The following is an 18,273-nucleotide window of genomic DNA, read 5'->3' as shown; positions in this document are numbered from 1 at the left end:
TTTGACCACGCTATCTCAAAAAATAACATACGAATCGAAAAACACGTCTAAGGGTGCATCAGGTGATAAAAACGATGAAAATGGTAAATACTATCTAATACTATCTAAATGTTTATACATATACGTTGGAATCTTCGTTTCTTCAATTTCACCTTTGTGATATTTTCATTTGTCCCTTGATATTTCTAACATGGTGAAAGAATCGTTCCAGTTTCAGTCCGAACATCGTCGAAAAGGCGTCTGATACTGGTGTCACCCTACGAGAAAGAATCAGAAGCCAAATTAACAAGAACAACCGACCTGGAAGAGTTTTATTGTATCGCGCAGACGAATAAAAATATCTTCGGTTACTACAACAATTCGAAAATCGGAAAGATGGGCGGTGGTGATGAAAACATAACTATCATTCAGTCACCTAGAACAGAAGGTACATTGCATAACACTTTTTTTTAAATTGGAACTTGGGCTAAATTCTTATTTTTGCTACTAGTTTGGCTCTCTGGATTTTGGACTACTTAGAGGCTGGACTTCAGGAAGACCATCGAGGAAGGAGTGAACCTTGGAATAAACAATAGGAATGTACACATTGAAGAACGCAAATACAGTACATGAGTTCATGTATTTGAATATGTTAATAAAAGCTTCAATAATGTATCATGTATATACATATATATTTTTTTAATAAATGTGACTTGACAGATTTTTATTAATAAACACACCGACACACGTTCCATCCCACTCAAACAACATACACATTCCTATGTAAGAATGTTTCGTTACTTTGTTCGTTAATAATTTCTAGAGTTGAAAAAATACCTATGTATTATGATGCACCAGAAAATTATCACTATTATCCTATGCAAACTATATTTTCAATGGTTCCCCGTATAAAATTTATTACTATTATTTGAGAAATATGTTGATAATGAATCAAACGAAATAGCCTCTTCAGTCTTTAGTTAAATACTTTTTGTATATCTAAGAATTTTCTAAGTTCTAAAGGAAGATAATTAATAGTTACCTTAGGAAGAAAAATCGTAATAATAACTTGTAAACATTCTGTTTAAATAAAAATACAAATATAAAACGATTATCAAAATATTAAATGTTCATATAAAATCAGTATCTTTTTTTCTAAGTATAGTTCCAATTATTTTCACACATGCAATTGTACACACGTCGAAAAATTGTATATAAACACCTACGAATTACAGCAACAAAAAATCTCTTGCTACTTTCGATATGCAATTATTCCACCCTTGACTAATAGACTTTCCTAATAATATACTTAGCTTCTCATAGAATAAAAGCTTACTTTGTAATCAGCACACTTTCCATAACAGGATTATTTCTAATGTCATTATAATCTGAGATCATAATTAATATTATATAGGTACCGTGCTTCCACGAGAAGAAGGCACAGCATGTTTACAGCCCCACTCTTGCTGCAGTCCGCTGATTGACTGTCACCGATCTTCGTCATCGTTTTCGACCAATGCTTGCGAGTCAGCGGACTGCAACAGGACCGGGGATGTAAACAGGCTGTGCCTTCTTCTCGTGGAAGAATACTCAAAACTATATCTTAAAAGCAAATATATTATCTGTTGCAACAGCAATCTGTACTGCCATGGCGTTAATATTTCAGGAACTAAAATTGTACAAACACTTTTTAACGCAATCTTACAGTAACAATTATAGTACCATGTTTAATTAAACGTAATTATATTAAGCGTTTATTCTAATACATCTACCAGTTATCGAGAAATTCAAAGCCAGTCTTTGGTATAGTTCTCTCTTCTTCCTCCTCCTGATTTAATTGAGAAGATTGGAAACTACTATAAGAACTAGGCGTTTCTAGCAATGCAGTAGACTCGTTGATATCGCTCGATTTCGTGCGCGACATTACAACTAACGTATTCGATTGGCTCTTATCTGTATCCGAATCTCTTTCCCTGACTAAGTTCTCCATATCATCCGCTAAATTGTTTTGTAACTTTAATAGAGACGTTTTATTCATTAACTTGGCAAATATACTTTCAGAATGGTCGTTATCTGTATTGCCTTTCAACAAATTACCACACTGTTCACCCTCAAAGATACTACTCGAAAAACAATCGGATTGAAAACGACCGACTTGATGCGACGACGCATAAGTATCGGTAATGGAATTTGAATTGTTTCTCTGTAATTTTGTTGGGCTTGAGAAATGTGGTGACTCCCCAAACTGTGCTCTTATTAATTTTGATTTTGCATCTTCGTTTGAATCTATTATACTGAGATTCATTTGTGATTGAGTCATAAATGAAAATGGAGCTGAATGCTCGTCCCTCCAACGTAATGTCTATAATATAGTAAATAAGTATTTTCTACACTAAGACTATTTAAACAAATACTTTGAACCTAAATATATATGAATCTGTATTGTTATAATAGGGCAGGTTCAAAGTACTTTATTAACTAAATAGAGTTTGGTAATGTAAAATTAATAATATACTCACAGAACCAGTCTCGTCGATGACGTATTTCATACCAGTTTGAATGCGTAACTTAGGGTACCATTCTGGAAGCTCTTTAGTAACTTCAACCTTCTTTAAAGTATATTTCAATGCTACTTCTGGCTGAATTATAGTTTCATTGATTGCTTGGTTTCGCTCTGCTGTGCTTAAAGTGTTCCAGAGACCCTCATAGGCTTCCTTTGTGGCGGTAATATCTTCTCCTATTCTTTGTGCCAGTGGATTTATGCTATAGAAATATTGTTCTGCCCTCGAACTCAAGGTAGCACTCATACCGATAGCTTCAAACTAATATGAATAAAGTATCTGCAACAATAGAACGCAATCATGATAGCAATTTAATCATGGAAATGCGTGGTATGAAATAATGAAATAAATCCTGAAATTGACAATGAGTTAGTCCGAATAAAGGTTACAATACCACGCAAAAACGTCTGATTATCAATAAATACGCAGATCGTCGGACATTTAAGAGACAGAAAGCTCGATCATTGCAAGTATAAACCTCATGAAATAAGAAAATAGAAACGTCAACAACGATACATTCCACGCAATGTCTACAAGCCGAGTGACAGAACGCCCATAATTACATTGGCGCGTGCGTAATTTTATACCTACACTCTTTTAATACCTACGAATCTTTTCCAATCCTACCTCCTACAAGTTTCTGATTAATTTAAACAGAACAAAAATGCATTAAATTATTTACTCGAACAATAGAAAAAATATGTCATACCGTGAATACTTGGTTTGAAAAAATTTAATAACCACGTAACAATTAAAGCTATCTTACGAGGAAAGATTATCATTCTAAAATCGTAACTATCGAAATATCTTTGTAATGATGTTGTAATGATAAAAAGTGAAATAAATATAAGCAAAGACTCGTTTAATGGAAACTGATAAAATATACGTAATTAACGAACGCGATCGTAGCGAAATAAAATTGAAAGATACGTACACCCTTTGCTACTCGTTGGGAAATGGAACGCAACGTGTAATTTGATACAAATGAATTGTTTTTTGTACATTCATTACATAATAAATGATAGTGATAAACATATAAAGTAATAAAGTTAATTATAGTAATATAAAACAAGTTATAATTACATTTATTAAAGCAGATTCCTGGAGTGCATGTACCTGACGAAATCCCGCGCTGAAAAGGACGGTTACCGGAAACGAAAAAGTTTAAGTTGAAATTTTAGTAAAAAGAGAGTTTAAATAAAAATTAAATTAACATATAATTCACTTTTTCTTTAGTAAATCATATCAGTTTACGTAAATATTAATAATAATATACAGAACAGTAAGAAAGTTTCATTTGTTACATTCTTTTATGGTTTATCACATTCGATTATGTAGTGCAATTTGTAAAACGACATGTAACTTTTCTCGCTTATAAATTAATTATTTAAAAGATATTCCTGTTTAACGCTAGAATATTTTGTTTAATCATTAATTATAAAATTATATTAATCACATGTACGTGTTAAAATATATTTAAGATTTATAAAAAATTTTAATTAAACAGGAAGTCAATGATCAAGTAGTACATTTCGAAAATTTCAGTTAAATTAAATTGGGCGGGAATGTAATTCGTATCAAATATTTCAAATATTTATTTTATTCTTTTCCTTTGAAATTATTAAAACTAATCTTTCGAAGAAAAACTAACAATCAACGCGAAACGATATCTACTAAAGTATTTAATAACAAAGTTGTTTAAACATTTGAAATTTTGTTATGAACAAAGAACAATATAATGCCCTATTATTAGTTATGTAACTGACTGAAATTTCACTGAAATTATCATATAAGTCAATGTTTTTTTTTTATTATCATACAAATATATACAACATCGTTATTTTAAATCAGTTCTTGCGTGTTTAGTAACCATTTTCATAATTCATAATTTAAACGGAACGGATTGCTTATTTTAAAATGTACACAGTACACAAAAAAATGATAATTATTTACAGACAGCAATGTTTCAACAGGAATGATAATAAATAAAGAACGCGTATGATAACATGAGAATTATACTTAACGTTGGCTGCCTTAAGTATCACTTACACAATTATCAGTATTCTTTATAAAGATATTTCAAGTATAAACGGGCGTATGCTTCAATTGTAATCTATTTTCTTTTTCCCATCTTACAAAATATATTTACAACCGGTAGTATTTCAGTAATTTGTTGTTAAATTACGAAACGAAACTGTTCAACGAAAAAATAATTAACTCTTTTATCTTATAACTGTATCTCTGTATTAACTCTGCGCGTTTTATCATTTATAATTATATTCTTTCATTCGAAAAACGGACGTGATTTAGTAACACTGCGTAATAATATGATTATTTACTGTACAGAAAAACTTTTCATGTATCCAGGATATATTATATCTTTTTCTCTTTTTCCTTAGGAGAACAAATCTATTGATTAGGTACGTTAGTAACTCTCACTGTAGTATGTGTATTTTATGTGTATACAGTTAATGTTCCCGATATTAATAACGAAAAGAAATGTATTACTTATTACAGTTGTACGAAAAAAAAAAAATTGTGCTCTCATGTATGTAAAACGAATTAGTTTTTGCATAAGTTAGACAGCTGTTAGATTTTCTGTTTCCTAATCTCATGCATAATAAAATTTTAATAGTTTCGTATATTTCCGTACCTCCGTAGATCAAACGATACCACAACATGATCTGTCGTATATTAATGGAAATGTGGCACAACTTCTTGGAACAATAGTTTGCCTGTGCGACGTGTAACCTCAGAGTAATTCCCGAAAAATACGGTGCGGTAAAGTTTTATTTTATTCGATGTCTTTATTAAAAAAAATATACTAACAGTGACGATGATTTACACGCGTATCGAATCGCGTATTAAAACTTCTTTCATAATGATATATGACATGTACACATACATACTTATATGTGTATATATATATATATTTATGCGTCTATATATATACATATATACAACATACACGCGCACTTGCGCTATATTCTCATAATGATTGCATATCTCAAATCTTGTTCTATATTAGTCTAAAATAACACGAACGTCTCTTTAATCCTCGTTACAAATACTGTATTGCTTTAAGACTATAATAAACTAATAAAATAATAATAGTCACGTAAACTAAAAAGAAAAAGAAAAATGTTCGAAATAGCAAAAGAAAAGGAAAGGAGAAAAAAAAATGTACATTGCCTCTAATTCATGGGGAAAAAAATTACCCGTCACGGTAAACAGACAATACAGCGATACTTGTACAAAGAAATCCTTACGAACGAAACGTACAAAGGTAATTAAAGGATTGCACGAAACATAGGCCGAGTGTACAATCGTCCACAGTTACCTGTTTGACAAATGTTTAAGAGGACCCAGACTTAGAATAGAAGTAGCACCAAGTGCACCTAAATTAAAAGTATTAGGATTCCTTGCACCGTCTATCGTAATTATCGGTAATCCGAAATAACCACCCGTTTGAGCGCTAAGTTGCGCCAGCGGTATGTAGCTTTGTATACCGAGGTTTGACAAACGATTCAACACGTGAGGAGACTTTAAATCTACAACCGGCAATGCTAATTCTGCACCACCGTTTTGTGCTACAGTATCAACCTCCTTATGATACGCTTGTTTGTGCGTTATCAGCGCCTGAGCTGTCGGATATTGAGCAGGACAAAGATTACACCTAGCAAACAAAGATTATCGTATTTTAATACCGTAATGGTTTTGCATAAGATCTTCGTTCAACTTACTTGTGGAGTAATTTACTCGACGCACGATGCGTAGCCATGTGTTGCGTTAATAATTCTTGATTCTGAAAATTCTTGTCGCACACTTGGCAAGTGAGTAACGCTCTGCAACAACAAACAACACTCTCGATTATCACGAACATAGGAGAACGACAGTGTTTCTTTTCTAACGTATCTTACCGTGGAGGTCTTCCACGTCTCACCACTGGTACTTGCGATGGACCGTCCTGCGTTAAGTCAACAGTAGGTGGTCTCGGTGGTCTTTCCACTTCGTTCACAGCTGTTTTGTTTTGTTTGTTCTGAGGAACGGCAAACTGACTTTGTTCCTGTTGCTTTTTTTGCGAACTAGCTGGTATTATAGAAATAGCAGAATTCAGATTGAGCGCTGTAACATTTAAAGGCTGCTGTGAAGGCATGGTCCTTTGTTGCTGTGAAAGTATCTGCTGTTTGTTTTGTTCGCTTGTTTTATTTTTATTTGCTGCTGGAGTAACAGTAATACCTCTGGCTGCCAGTACATTAGCCACAGCCTTTGCATCGGACTTCTTGCCGCCAGTACCTGATGTGTTCTGCACTTGAGCTGGAGCGGAACCTTTAGATTAGTAAAATATGTTTTTTCTTTATTTCTGCCGCATACCTCTTCCGCAAATAGTTATTTAAATTTCTTTCATGTTTTTCTCATAATATAGTTCAAATAAATACATCATATAATTTAAAATAAAAGAGAAAATTCGTAAAAGTAATAAAACTAATTCTGAGAAGAGGTTCGAAAACATAAATAAACCAATGTTCATAATGTATAAACAAAAAACATATCTGTACAAGAATGAAAATTACCTGGTTGTCGTACACTAAGCGTTATAGAATCTGTAAGATGTATCGTAGAATCATTTCTATTCGTCTGTTGGGTAGTGGCGCCTTGAACGTTCTGTATGACGGGCACACCGTCATTTCTCTTTTGTTGCGCGATAACATGACAATCCGCGTCTTCGTTTCTATCTGGTAATAAAACATCCATTCGTCGTTGTTTCATAGCAGAATTATTCTGTTGCTGTACTTGCAACGATTGTTGCATAGGACGTTTCATACGTTGCCGCGGAGCTGGTCCGGTTTGTGGAGCACGTGGTGCTCTATAAATATGTAGATGCAAATTAAATTGCTTAATAGAGTCAACAATTCTTTTGCATAAACTAATACAGTGATGCTTCTCTAACTATCGCATAACTATCCCCATCGTTTTGATCCATTTGACACGAGAGGCAACTATAATCACCGTCTATTATAATATTAACCCCTTTGCTCCCGCGAGCTTACAAGGAAATCACTCGCGACGTCCACGATCAATTATTTCATGTTGTTCAAGGCATTCCAGCGTTGACTAATATTCAGTTACAAATAAGTAACAGCAGCGACTTCCTGAAACTTCCCTATCTAATCGCCCCGCCTCGGTTTCGATCCTGCGATAATTAGAGAAATACTACTGTGGCACATAATATCGCTAAACGGTTCCTTCTATAATAATGGTACTTGCCGACTACTTTGTGCAACAGTAGGATACCTTCCACGTGAAATTTGTTGAGACAATTGAGGATGCATTTGAGGTGGCGGTGCAGACATTTGCGAATATGGACCTGGTCCATATTGCTGGTACATGTGTGCTATATGAGGAGGATAATGCATGCCCTGTGGACCAGGAACTCTATATAGCGGTGGCCTTCCTGGTGGTTGTACAAAGTAATTTGGTCCAGGGATCATTGTGTTAGCACCTGGCGCGAGACTTGGTGCCATTTGCGTTTGTGGAAGAGGCATACGTTGCACTTGTTGAGCTAATTGTTGAACAGGTGCAGGTAATTGTTCAAAATTAACAGGTGGTATTATCTGTTGTCCAGTGCTAGCTACTGTATTATATGTAGGAGAATTCGTTTGATGCGGAGAAGTTAACGGAGAATTCCGATTTATTTGTTGCGAATTTGGTGTGTTTGGAGATTCCATTGATACTGCATGAGGAGAATGTGTATTCAATTGAGGCGATGCCTGACTCAATTGGGGTGAATTCTGATTCAAATGAGGCGAATTGGTATTTAAATGGGGCGACAACTGGCTCACGCTCGGAGAAAGAGGAGTTCCATGCATTTGAGCTTTATGCATAGAAACTTCCAACGGCGAATGAAAAATAAGATTAATACATTCTGGAACATTGCACTGATAATGACCAACTTTACTTCGATGCTCGTCTAGATGAGCGATATCTTTAAATTTCTCATTACAGACGCGACAGGTACTAACAGTTTCAGCCAGCTTTTCGAGTGAAACATATTCCGTTTCCGACGGTAAATTATTCGCTAACGTGTCATTTTGATTATGTCGTTGATGTTCTATCAAATTTTGTAAAAGAGATCCAGCACTTTCGATATTATTGTCACCCCTATGTTCAGACTGTTCCTCGTTTTCTTTGGAAATCACATTGTTCTTATTAGACAAGTTAGTAGATAATTGGTTCCAATTGAAGCCTGTTGTTCCTTCCGCCGATTCTTCAGGTTTATCTTCATCTTCGCATACTGTCGTACAATCTGCCGAGTGATTGGAAAATGTAGAAGACTTAGAAATAATACTAATAGCTGGATTCTCTTCTAAATCATGTATCATGTTAGATTCAGGTTCCCTATCGTCATCCTCTTCAATTCCTGAATTGTCGATTAATTGACTCATAGATCTAGATCTGAAAAGCAAAACAGTAGATTGTAGCAAATAATATTTTATCTCAAGATTTGCTTCATTAGACAATATTACCCAGATTGTTCACCAAGCTTCTTTAGGTTTTCAATTGTTTCCCGACACGTTGCTTCCAATGCATCTGATTCTTCGTGATCTTCTGTCTCTGAGAGTCTTTTTTCTGAATTATCATATTGGTCTGTACCTTGCAGATCATCAACATTTTGATCCTCCTTTTCAGATGGATTTGCCATATCACTCCCTACCCCCGAATCACCTTCATTTACATCTATGGATGGCCTATCATTTTCTTCCAATGGATTATGATCATCGTTATTAAATTTAGTGTTCCCATATTCATCCTATTAACAATACTATTTGTAAAATAATACCGATCGATACTCTTTACATTGATTATCAAGACATTACCTGTTGTTCTACCATCACGTTTTCAAACGGTTGGTCGATTGAACTTTCTGAATCATTGTCGTGTCTTTGATCATTCTCCTTTGCCCCAGCCACGTCTCCTTGATGATAGTTCTCTGTACCCAGATTAATATTGCTATTTACAACAGTAAAGTCTTCCGACTCTGATGACTTTCTGAACTTGAGCTTCAGAGTATCAGAGAAGTTCTGTTTCTTTAATGTCAATTTCAGAGACCCCTTTTTCTTTGGATCTAGCCAATATGTACTACTGTGCTTCTTTTTTACAGCTTTTAGATTCGTAATCCTCCTCAGAACTACGCGTGCTCTTCCTAAATGAGTATGTATGTGAGAACGTAGTTGCTTTTTGGATACAAACTGTTCCCCACAAATTTCACAACTCAATAAAGGAGATGGTAAATCGAATATTAACTTTTGATCGTCAATTTGTTCACCTGAAATTAAATGTATCTAAGAAATGACAGTAAAATAATACTGTATCTATTGTATTATTTTATGAAATTGTTGTTCTATATTTAAAAACGAACAGCTAACAAATAGACGAGACACCTAACCACCTTCTTAAATAAATATTTCCGAGAGAAACGTCCACTTGGTAATTTGCCGCGCTTTCGTGTCTTCTATCAAATCGATTAAACTGATATCATCGTCCGTAGTTGTGTGTGATAACTACACATCGCTGATATTCATACACGTTTCTTAATTTCGAAAATTCACTCGGTGTGTCAACGCGCGTACCCCGTGTTACAACGAATGTAAACAATCGATGCAGATGTATATGCAGCAACACCAAGTCCACGCAAAATGGTGTAACAGCAGAGACAACCTAGCGCAAGCGAGATAATTGCCCGTACTTTTGCCGAGAATTGAAAACGGGACTCTCAAATCGATACTATCTAAAGAACGAATATCATTGGCTCGTTTCATGTTTCCATAAAATTCCCGCCGTGATGCAGCACGCATTAAAACATATTTCGCGCGATAGCATTGCGAACGTCCATAAACTGTCCTTTACCGGTCGTAAACGATTGTATAAACTCAGATTATATTTAAACCAAGGAACCAGTGATAAAATTGGTGTTTGATTAAACGACAAAAAAATAAATGAAAATAAGTTTCATGATTTAATAAAACGCGTTACTGCTTTAATTTTGCTAAGAAAAGGACGTGAACGCATATTCTACTGGAATTGAATGAAAACGTAAGTTGTTTGTGCTTCAATCAATGTCAATGCACTAGTAATGCAATTTCCGTATTGCTAATCATTCAATGTATCCTAACCTTCCATTGGATATACTAAGTGCATACATTTCCCTCATAATTGTATAAAATTTATACAAATACATCAAAATAAAAAGAAACAAGTGCATTCATACTATAGATACTACAAAGTATATACATAGATTTGAATAAATTTTTATTACATATGCTTTAATTTGTTTCAATATTATTTTGAATATATACGTTATGGGATATACTTAAAACCTATTTCTTATGATAGAATGTAAAACACTGTGTGTATGTTCTTTCATAAAAATGATTACAATATCCATGAACCAGTTAACACAAATAAACAAAAAAAAATCACAGATTAGTACTACAATAATGTATCTGATTAAACAAGGATAGAAGTTTCTCTTAAATTTCAAAGAAGTAATTCATAAAAATTACACTAAGCTTTAATATCGTCTGTTATGAGTTTTACATTGTTTGATTTTGATATATAATTTGTTTCATTATACACCACAACCAATATCTTGGAAAAGAACATACCAAATTTTTGTAAATCATCCACTTTTGTGTCGTCTTTACAAATATTCCTTTGGTCCGTAAACCTAAATTCCTTAATATCTTGATCTAATGGACTGTTCATTTCCAATCTGTAAATAAAGTTAATGGTTTCTTTTTATCACAATACAGTGTGATTACATGTGATCTATTTACTAATCACAACATTAATATTGCTGTTTTTAACTCATTATTTTGTTATACTTACAGGCATTGTTATCAACAATGCAAATTACCACAAGGTCATCAACAAGGATTTATCTTGATTTGAACAATTGTTCACTGCAAACGCGGCGGAAATGTTTACCGATGCACAAATAGTAATCCATTGTAGTAATTCACAGTTCACGTGTTCAACACAATTATAACATCTTACAATCACTGAGAAAAATATTCAGAATTTTGCAGAATTAATTCGTCGTAAAAATGTATTGCTTCGTTCGAACTTATCGTAGCAGTGCCCGTTGTTGTTTACGATTGATAGCAAAGTGTTAAGTGGAAATAAGGTCAATTAAACAATCGCGAAGTAAACTCTCAACATGCGTCAAACTTCATTATGTTAACTTTGTAAGTAAAAACATCGGATTTACTTTTGATGACGACGACTGTACATGACGCGACGTCCGTATACATTTATCGTTCAAATTTAAAAAAACAAAAGTCACGGACTTATTCAACTAGTGTGAAATTAGAAGAGGAGAAAAAACATGTATGTTGTTCTGTCGATATTCGGACGATGATGTTTTCTCCCGGGTTTGTTACATTATGAATTAAGTATGGCTGCCAATTGTTATGACATGATCACTGCGCTGTTTATGGCACATTTGTTGTAGCAACATTCAACGAATATAAAATCGGCGCGTCAACTGCGATGCCTACCGTACCCAATCTGAACTTATTATTAGTACGTGTTATATCGAGCCGCCAATATGGCGGCGCCGCGATGAAACCCGCGCGTCGGACAGGATAATCAACTCAGTGTGAATTCGTGCCGAACTGTTGAGGCGCGTTCAGCGACGGGTTCAGAGTGTTCAGATGCGTTGTTTTGTAAGGACGCGCGCGCGCGGGGTAGCGTGCGCCGATCGCTGCAAACGCTAGGCTTCCCTCTCCTCTCCTCTCCTCTCCTCTCTTCTCTTCTCTTCTCTTCTCTTCTCTTCTCTTCCCGTCGTTCCGTTTCTTCGTGTCTAACTTCTCCTCCGCTGCACTACCATCACCACCATTATCCACTTCCTCTCCCCCTCCTCTCTTTTGTCTTTCTCAATTTCTTTATCTTCACTGCTGCATCTCTTTTATCAAAGATCGAAGGGTTCACTCTGGCTGCATGCCCCTAGTTATACAGGATATACGGTAAACGTTATTGCGCCATCGCGTATGCCCTTCGAACAAAATCCAACAAATACAAAAGGGATCGGTCGAGATGTACGCTGGAGCTCAAGGAGAAGGGGGAAGTAGAGAAGGAGCCCGAATTGAAATTAAGTCAACCTAACGTGCACTCAAGTATGAGTAGGGAACCAATCCGCTCATACCAAGTACTGCCGACGCAGGCGCAACTCGACATCGTCGTGAAACTCTTTTGTCTCTCTCGTTCCCCCTTCTCTTTCTCATTTTCCTTCCATTTCATACCAAAGCGAGTATCTCTTTCTCTCACTCTTACACTAATTCTATTATTTTGTTTTTCGTTATTGTTTGCTTCCTCTACTTCTGCTTTCTCGTTATGCCTCCCGTATTCTCTTTTCTATCCCTCCAGTGTTCCACAAAGTCTTTCAGTCCATACAGTTCTGGAACAGAATTGTCAACGTTAACTATCCAATTGCCACCTGTCATCCATTGTACCTAAATGTCGCTGCAGCTGCGACAATTTACATCCATTCGTAGCGATTTTTTCCGATTCTACAAATCATAGTGGCATCGCATGATCTTCAGCCTTTTTCCTTGACACTATTCGCAGGCATGTCGTAATTACTGTAAAAAATACATGTATGCACTATAAATTTACTGTTACACAAAATATAATTTTAGATCTACTAGAAAAGCTTAGGATGGGATGCCGTGAAGATACATTTTATAATTGCCTGAAAATTTCATTTGAAATGTATCATATACCATTAAAATTTACATAAATTATGCAACATGATGTTGAAAATACGTTACATATTTTATATTTAAAGTATGTTTTCTCCAAGTTACATGTTGCATTCTATGGTAGATAAAGGTCAAGACTTAACATTGAAGTAACGATGACGAAGCTTTTCAGCGTACAGCTTTTTCCATGGTAAAGCGTCCACCAAACCCGCATGCCTGAAATAACCGGTTTAACAGGGAAAACATATGAACAAGGCGTGACAAGAATGGTTGGAAGCCGACGAGAACGAATATAGTAGGGGAACTTAACGGAACACGTCGAAAACGGCCGAATCTGGCATCTATTGATCGTACCAGGTTCTGCGCTATATTCTGTGCAGATACTCAAACAACTCGTGCTTGGAATTCTATATTTAGTTCAAGCGGAATTCCGTATTCGTTCTTGTATAATATTATATTAAGACGAAAATTACAAACTAGTACTTCTTGCGTATTCATATTCCTTTTAATTATTCCGTCTTTTTTCTTCATAAATGCTTGGTTGGTTTGTCTATCTTGGGCATACATTAAATAACGTTAAACTAGTTGGTCATTTTATACATAAACTTTTGTTTTTACAATGAGATAACATTAATATTCCTTTCTGTTTGTCTCTATACATTTAGAACGTAGTATTAGTAAAAAGAAAACATTCAATTACTATCATAATAGAATCTTACTTTCAACTATTTCTGTCACTTCGTTTACGGTGAATAAAGCTCAAGCAAGCAATTGAATAGCCAAATATATATCCAGTTGACATTCTCATTCCACAGAATACTTGACTATTGATTTCATCCCTACCATGGACTCCTCGTCCTTTGGTTGGTAACTCCTACTATTTAATATGCGCAACAGCTATGCGCAGAAAGGTAATCGCCTTCATGGAGAAGCGAGTTCATCACGATATAGTAGTGATCTAACTTGATGCAAGGAGAAAGGGGATACTTGGATACGTACGTTGACCCAACATCCCTGACTACACACCTCCCTCTCCACCACCACCCTCCACAAATCTGGTTTCACTACGAGTTGCGCACAACTTTCTAAGCTCGAGTCTCTTCTGATGAGGTTCGTTCAAGTTATGCTCATTGCATACCTAGTGGGGAGAGAAAAAGATAAAGGTTTCAATGGTGGGTCTGGTTACCAGGACTTCACAAACGCTCGTTATCAACTAAACAACCGTCATTCCAAGATGACGAGGTTTTACATTATCGCGTTGCTGTCGCATTAATAATCGGAATCCTTTGAAGTCATATTAACATTAATTGCAACGTAATAGTAAAAATATGTTTACAGATATAAAACTAAAGTTTGCCGCTGTTTTACATCAGTTATTGACATTGGTAGTTACATTACTGGCCTCACTCTGCCAACATTTCTGAATTGAAAAGCATGAAGCAACGCAACACTTGGCAACATAGGGGATACCTTTATCCACGTCTTTGGTTCCGCCATGCTCTTCTACAAGAACCGTTTTGTTTATCGAGCTACTAACGTAGAATACTGATCTGATAAAATATTGATTGATCTATTGATAAATCCTTTTTTAAAGTTTTACCATCTTGCATAATACTTGCAACTATGTCAGTAGATATATTATTAATTAAAAATGTACACGTACGTTATTGATAATGTTTCTGAATATTATTAAAATAATAATAGTACAAACAAAACGTGTCTAGTCTCAAACTACTTATGAAAGCTTTTACCTATTATGATTTAACATCAGTATTTTATTTTAGTAGAAACAATATTAAATACTGTTTAATAACATAATTGTTGTATTAATCCTTATTTTATATGACGAACATATTATAATACTATTTAATAAATATCTATAAAATACTTTAATATGCTATTTCATTATACCTATCTACTGAATTTTCTTGCTCAGATAATTTGCAATTTGACCTCGTTTGTTGACCTCACTGGTTGCTAGGCACCAGTCATATTGTCAGCGGGAGGGAGTTAAGCTTTAGCGACGTTGCCAAATTATTTCACGTCGAAAATACATGGTTAAAATACAATGTACAAAACTCGTTTTTATTGCTAAAAAAAGAAAATAATCTTTTATCTGTAATAATAGTTTCTTTCTTAGCTTATTTTACTGTATACTCATTTAACTAGAATATATTAAATTACTTGTATCGTTAGAACTTATGCTAAATAATATATGTATAACCCAAAACTTACGAGTACATTGCTTTTTATTTAAATCTACCTATACTTACAGTATGATTCTGATATTATTGCAAACTATAATAGCATTGTAATTAAATAATTATTGTTATTATCCGATTTATTTTTATGCTGTTTAATGTAATTTCGTATAGGTAATTTGTATTCGTCGTGTAATTGGTACAAGAAAATTAATACCTTTGGACAGAATATGTAAACGTATACAAACGAATTGCAAATCAGTACTACCAACATATAAAGAAAAAGAGTACGCAAAGTGTTATTATACTTTTCATCAAACACAAAATAATATATGTTAATTAAAAAATATATGAGATATTTATACGTACGAGACAATTAAACAGCATAAACAAAGTGTCAAAAAATAAATTCCTTCATTACACTTCACCTCGTTTAATTACGCTTGCATTTACATTGTGCTTGTTAGGAATTTTGAGAATTATAACTTCAAAAACTGATATATCCTAATTAACAATCCCCTTTAACGATTACTAGTTCCGGGTATAATGGCTCGTTAATAATTTTGCATAAATGACTATTTAGTAAATACAAGAAAGAGGTTACTTTAACAATCGTTGATATTAGTAGTAATATTTAAATACAAGTGATTTGTGAAATGCAAATTATTATCTCAAATTATTATTGATATTTGATATTTGAGAACTATTAACCCAATTAAGTGTTCAAGTTATCGTAAATTCTGAACTACTAGTTAAAAAACTTGGTTTTTTTTATTTATTAATGTAATTTTATACGTGATATGTATAAAATTATATTTTGTATATACTTTCACGATAGTATTAATTGTACTTAAAGTATTTTAATTGAAATAATAACCTGTAGTCATGTTTGGTTCCTTGCGTAATAAATTTCAAACAGTACAAGAAGGTATATCAGCTAGGTAAAGAATATTCTACTCTCAGTTGTTTTATACAATATGAGAATATACTAAAAGGAAGTTTCTTGTATATTTTATGCATAAATAACTTTCTTATTTTAGTATCCGAGGATTAACTGTTACTGAGAATCCACGACACAAAAAATCTGTTAATATTCGAAATGTTAATTATAATGCAGGGGCTGATATCTTACATAGATATCAATTACAGTGGAATGAGTTACACGAGCTTACAGAAGAAAATGCACTGAAAGCTCAAGAGGCAGATAAACTTATAGGAAGTATTTATGAAAGGCTTGAACAAGAATGGAAAAGTATTATATGTTTGAATAGCACTTTAGCTTACATTCCAAAAATTAACAATGCAATACATGACCTGATGGATCAAATAGGTACTTTCATCTAAATGTAATCTATGATAAAACAATAACACAATGTAAACTAATTAACATTTTGATTAATATTAAAGGAACATTACAAGAAATGTTTGAAGAGGTAGAAACTTCTATTTATCGATTAGAAGATTTAAATGAAATGTTAGATTTACAGAGTAGACAATTGGATCATCGATTTCAATTAGCTTTATACGAAGAAAAGAAACTTGGAGAATTAAATATTGTGAAAGGTAAATTGTACAAATTCGAAATATGCTAATTACATCAATGTAAAAAAATATTGTGTCAATTTTTAGCAAAATTAGCCAATGAACACACTGAAAGAGTATCACAATATGAACATAAGCTACAGAAGATGATGAAAGAAAGACGAGAAACGTTTGAGGAAGTCTTTAAAGAGCAACTCGAAGAATATAAAGCAACAGGATCAATATCTAGTATGTTCGAATATATTTAAAAAAAAAAAGTAGTTCAAAATCTTTTTAAATTCAAAGTTGTTACATTTACTTCTTTTTCTTTTAGAGCTACCGGTGACACAACAAGGGCCATCTTTGGATGAAATAGTTTTAGATGTAGATTCAACAACGTTCAATGAATTTTTAGAAAATTAAGAACATTACATTTTAATAATTAAGTGTTCAATTCATGATGTAAATATTTAAAAATATAAAAATATATAAATTATTTTTTAAATTATAAAAGCAACATGTACAAAGTGTACAAGAAATAAATAATAAATTTAATTGTAATTAATTTACAAATCTGTAAGTGGTCATAAGTTTATTTGGCATTGATCATTGCATAGCTTATCAATACGAGAGAATAATGAACAAGATCAAAGTCCATTGCCCCCTGGTTCAAACATTCTGGTTCATATAAGAACAACAAACTCGTTTTCAATTCACTATTATATTATGTAGATAAGGTATTATCATTCGTTAGAACAATATTAAATGCTTGATGATGTAGCTTATATTCATTGACTGGTTAATTCAATATAGTAATTAATTTTTAATGTATAATTTCTTTAAAATAACACGATCGAATTCGGGATATAACAAAAAGTGTTACAGACGCTGACTTTCCACTATTAGTTGGCTATGATTGTTTATTTAATTTTGTCGATCGATTTGAATAGGAAAAAGGCGCGTCATTTGCTTTCTAGCGTGCAGAAGCATCGTAAAATTAAATCATTATAACAAAGAATTTATTATTTATAGTATGAATTTATGATGATTCTTTCTTATATATATGTATTTGTTATTTATACTACTATAGACGATGATTCTAGTAGGCATACCGGCCATTTTTTTAATTAGTATGCATGTGTTCAATTAATATTTACAATAATCGAATTGCATTACATTTAATCTATTTGAATTTAATGCAATCCATTCAGCTTGATAAAGCATCGCGTTCACAAAAGAATAAACTGT

The 18,273-nt window shown here is 33.5% G+C and overlaps 3 protein-coding genes and 1 long non-coding RNA gene across 8 annotated transcripts; 1 reads left to right on the top strand and 3 right to left on the bottom strand.

Annotated features, from left to right (window-relative positions):
- Nucleotides 1-658: 658 nt before the first annotated feature.
- On the bottom strand, nt 659-2,786 carry LOC143348705 (uncharacterized). Its single transcript, XM_076779262.1, has 2 exons — nt 2,499-2,786; nt 659-2,341 (listed from the first exon to the last, which is right to left on the bottom strand). Exons 1-2 carry the CDS (start codon nt 2,784-2,786, stop codon nt 1,748-1,750), a joined length of 882 nt encoding a protein of 293 aa, XP_076635377.1. The 3' UTR covers nt 659-1,747.
- LOC143348704 (uncharacterized) lies at nt 2,699-11,570 on the bottom strand. 5 transcript variants are annotated; one of them, XM_076779260.1, is made up of 12 exons: nt 11,430-11,570; nt 11,207-11,313; nt 9,419-9,867; nt 9,068-9,351; nt 7,809-8,996; nt 7,115-7,407; nt 6,780-6,869; nt 6,461-6,665; nt 6,284-6,385; nt 5,881-6,216; nt 3,624-3,672; nt 2,699-2,819 (listed from the first exon to the last, which is right to left on the bottom strand). In XM_076779260.1, the coding sequence occupies exons 2-12, from the start codon at nt 11,304-11,306 to the stop codon at nt 2,802-2,804; spliced, it is 3,114 nt and encodes a 1,037-aa protein (XP_076635375.1). In that variant the 5' UTR covers nt 11,307-11,313; nt 11,430-11,570; the 3' UTR covers nt 2,699-2,801. The 5 variants fall into 5 exon arrangements, with proteins under 5 accessions (XP_076635375.1, XP_076635376.1, XP_076635372.1 ...); XM_076779261.1 differs by having other exon boundaries at nt 6,780-6,857; XM_076779257.1 differs by having other exon boundaries at nt 6,461-6,869.
- A 2,519-nt stretch (nt 11,571-14,089) lies between these two features.
- LOC143348708 (uncharacterized) lies at nt 14,090-15,778 on the bottom strand. Its single transcript, XR_013080816.1, has 3 exons — nt 15,577-15,778; nt 14,303-15,394; nt 14,090-14,222 (listed from the first exon to the last, which is right to left on the bottom strand). It is a non-coding gene; the product is annotated as an uncharacterized LOC143348708 (long non-coding RNA).
- Nucleotides 15,779-15,793: 15 nt separating this feature from the next.
- On the top strand, nt 15,794-17,605 carry Dysb (dystrobrevin binding protein dysbindin). The gene is made up of 5 exons (XM_076779263.1): nt 15,794-16,445; nt 16,545-16,834; nt 16,912-17,067; nt 17,134-17,274; nt 17,360-17,605. The coding sequence occupies exons 1-5, from the start codon at nt 16,390-16,392 to the stop codon at nt 17,446-17,448; spliced, it is 732 nt and encodes a 243-aa protein (XP_076635378.1). The 5' UTR covers nt 15,794-16,389; the 3' UTR covers nt 17,449-17,605.
- The last annotated feature ends 668 nt before the right edge of the window (nt 17,606-18,273 follow it).

The sequence above is a fragment of the Colletes latitarsis genome, chromosome 12 (assembly GCF_051014445.1).
Source record: "Colletes latitarsis isolate SP2378_abdomen chromosome 12, iyColLati1, whole genome shotgun sequence".
NCBI lineage: Eukaryota > Metazoa > Arthropoda > Insecta > Hymenoptera > Colletidae > Colletes > Colletes latitarsis.
Note: the sequence above shows the minus strand (reverse complement) of the source record. Positions and strands in the feature narration are given on the sequence as shown.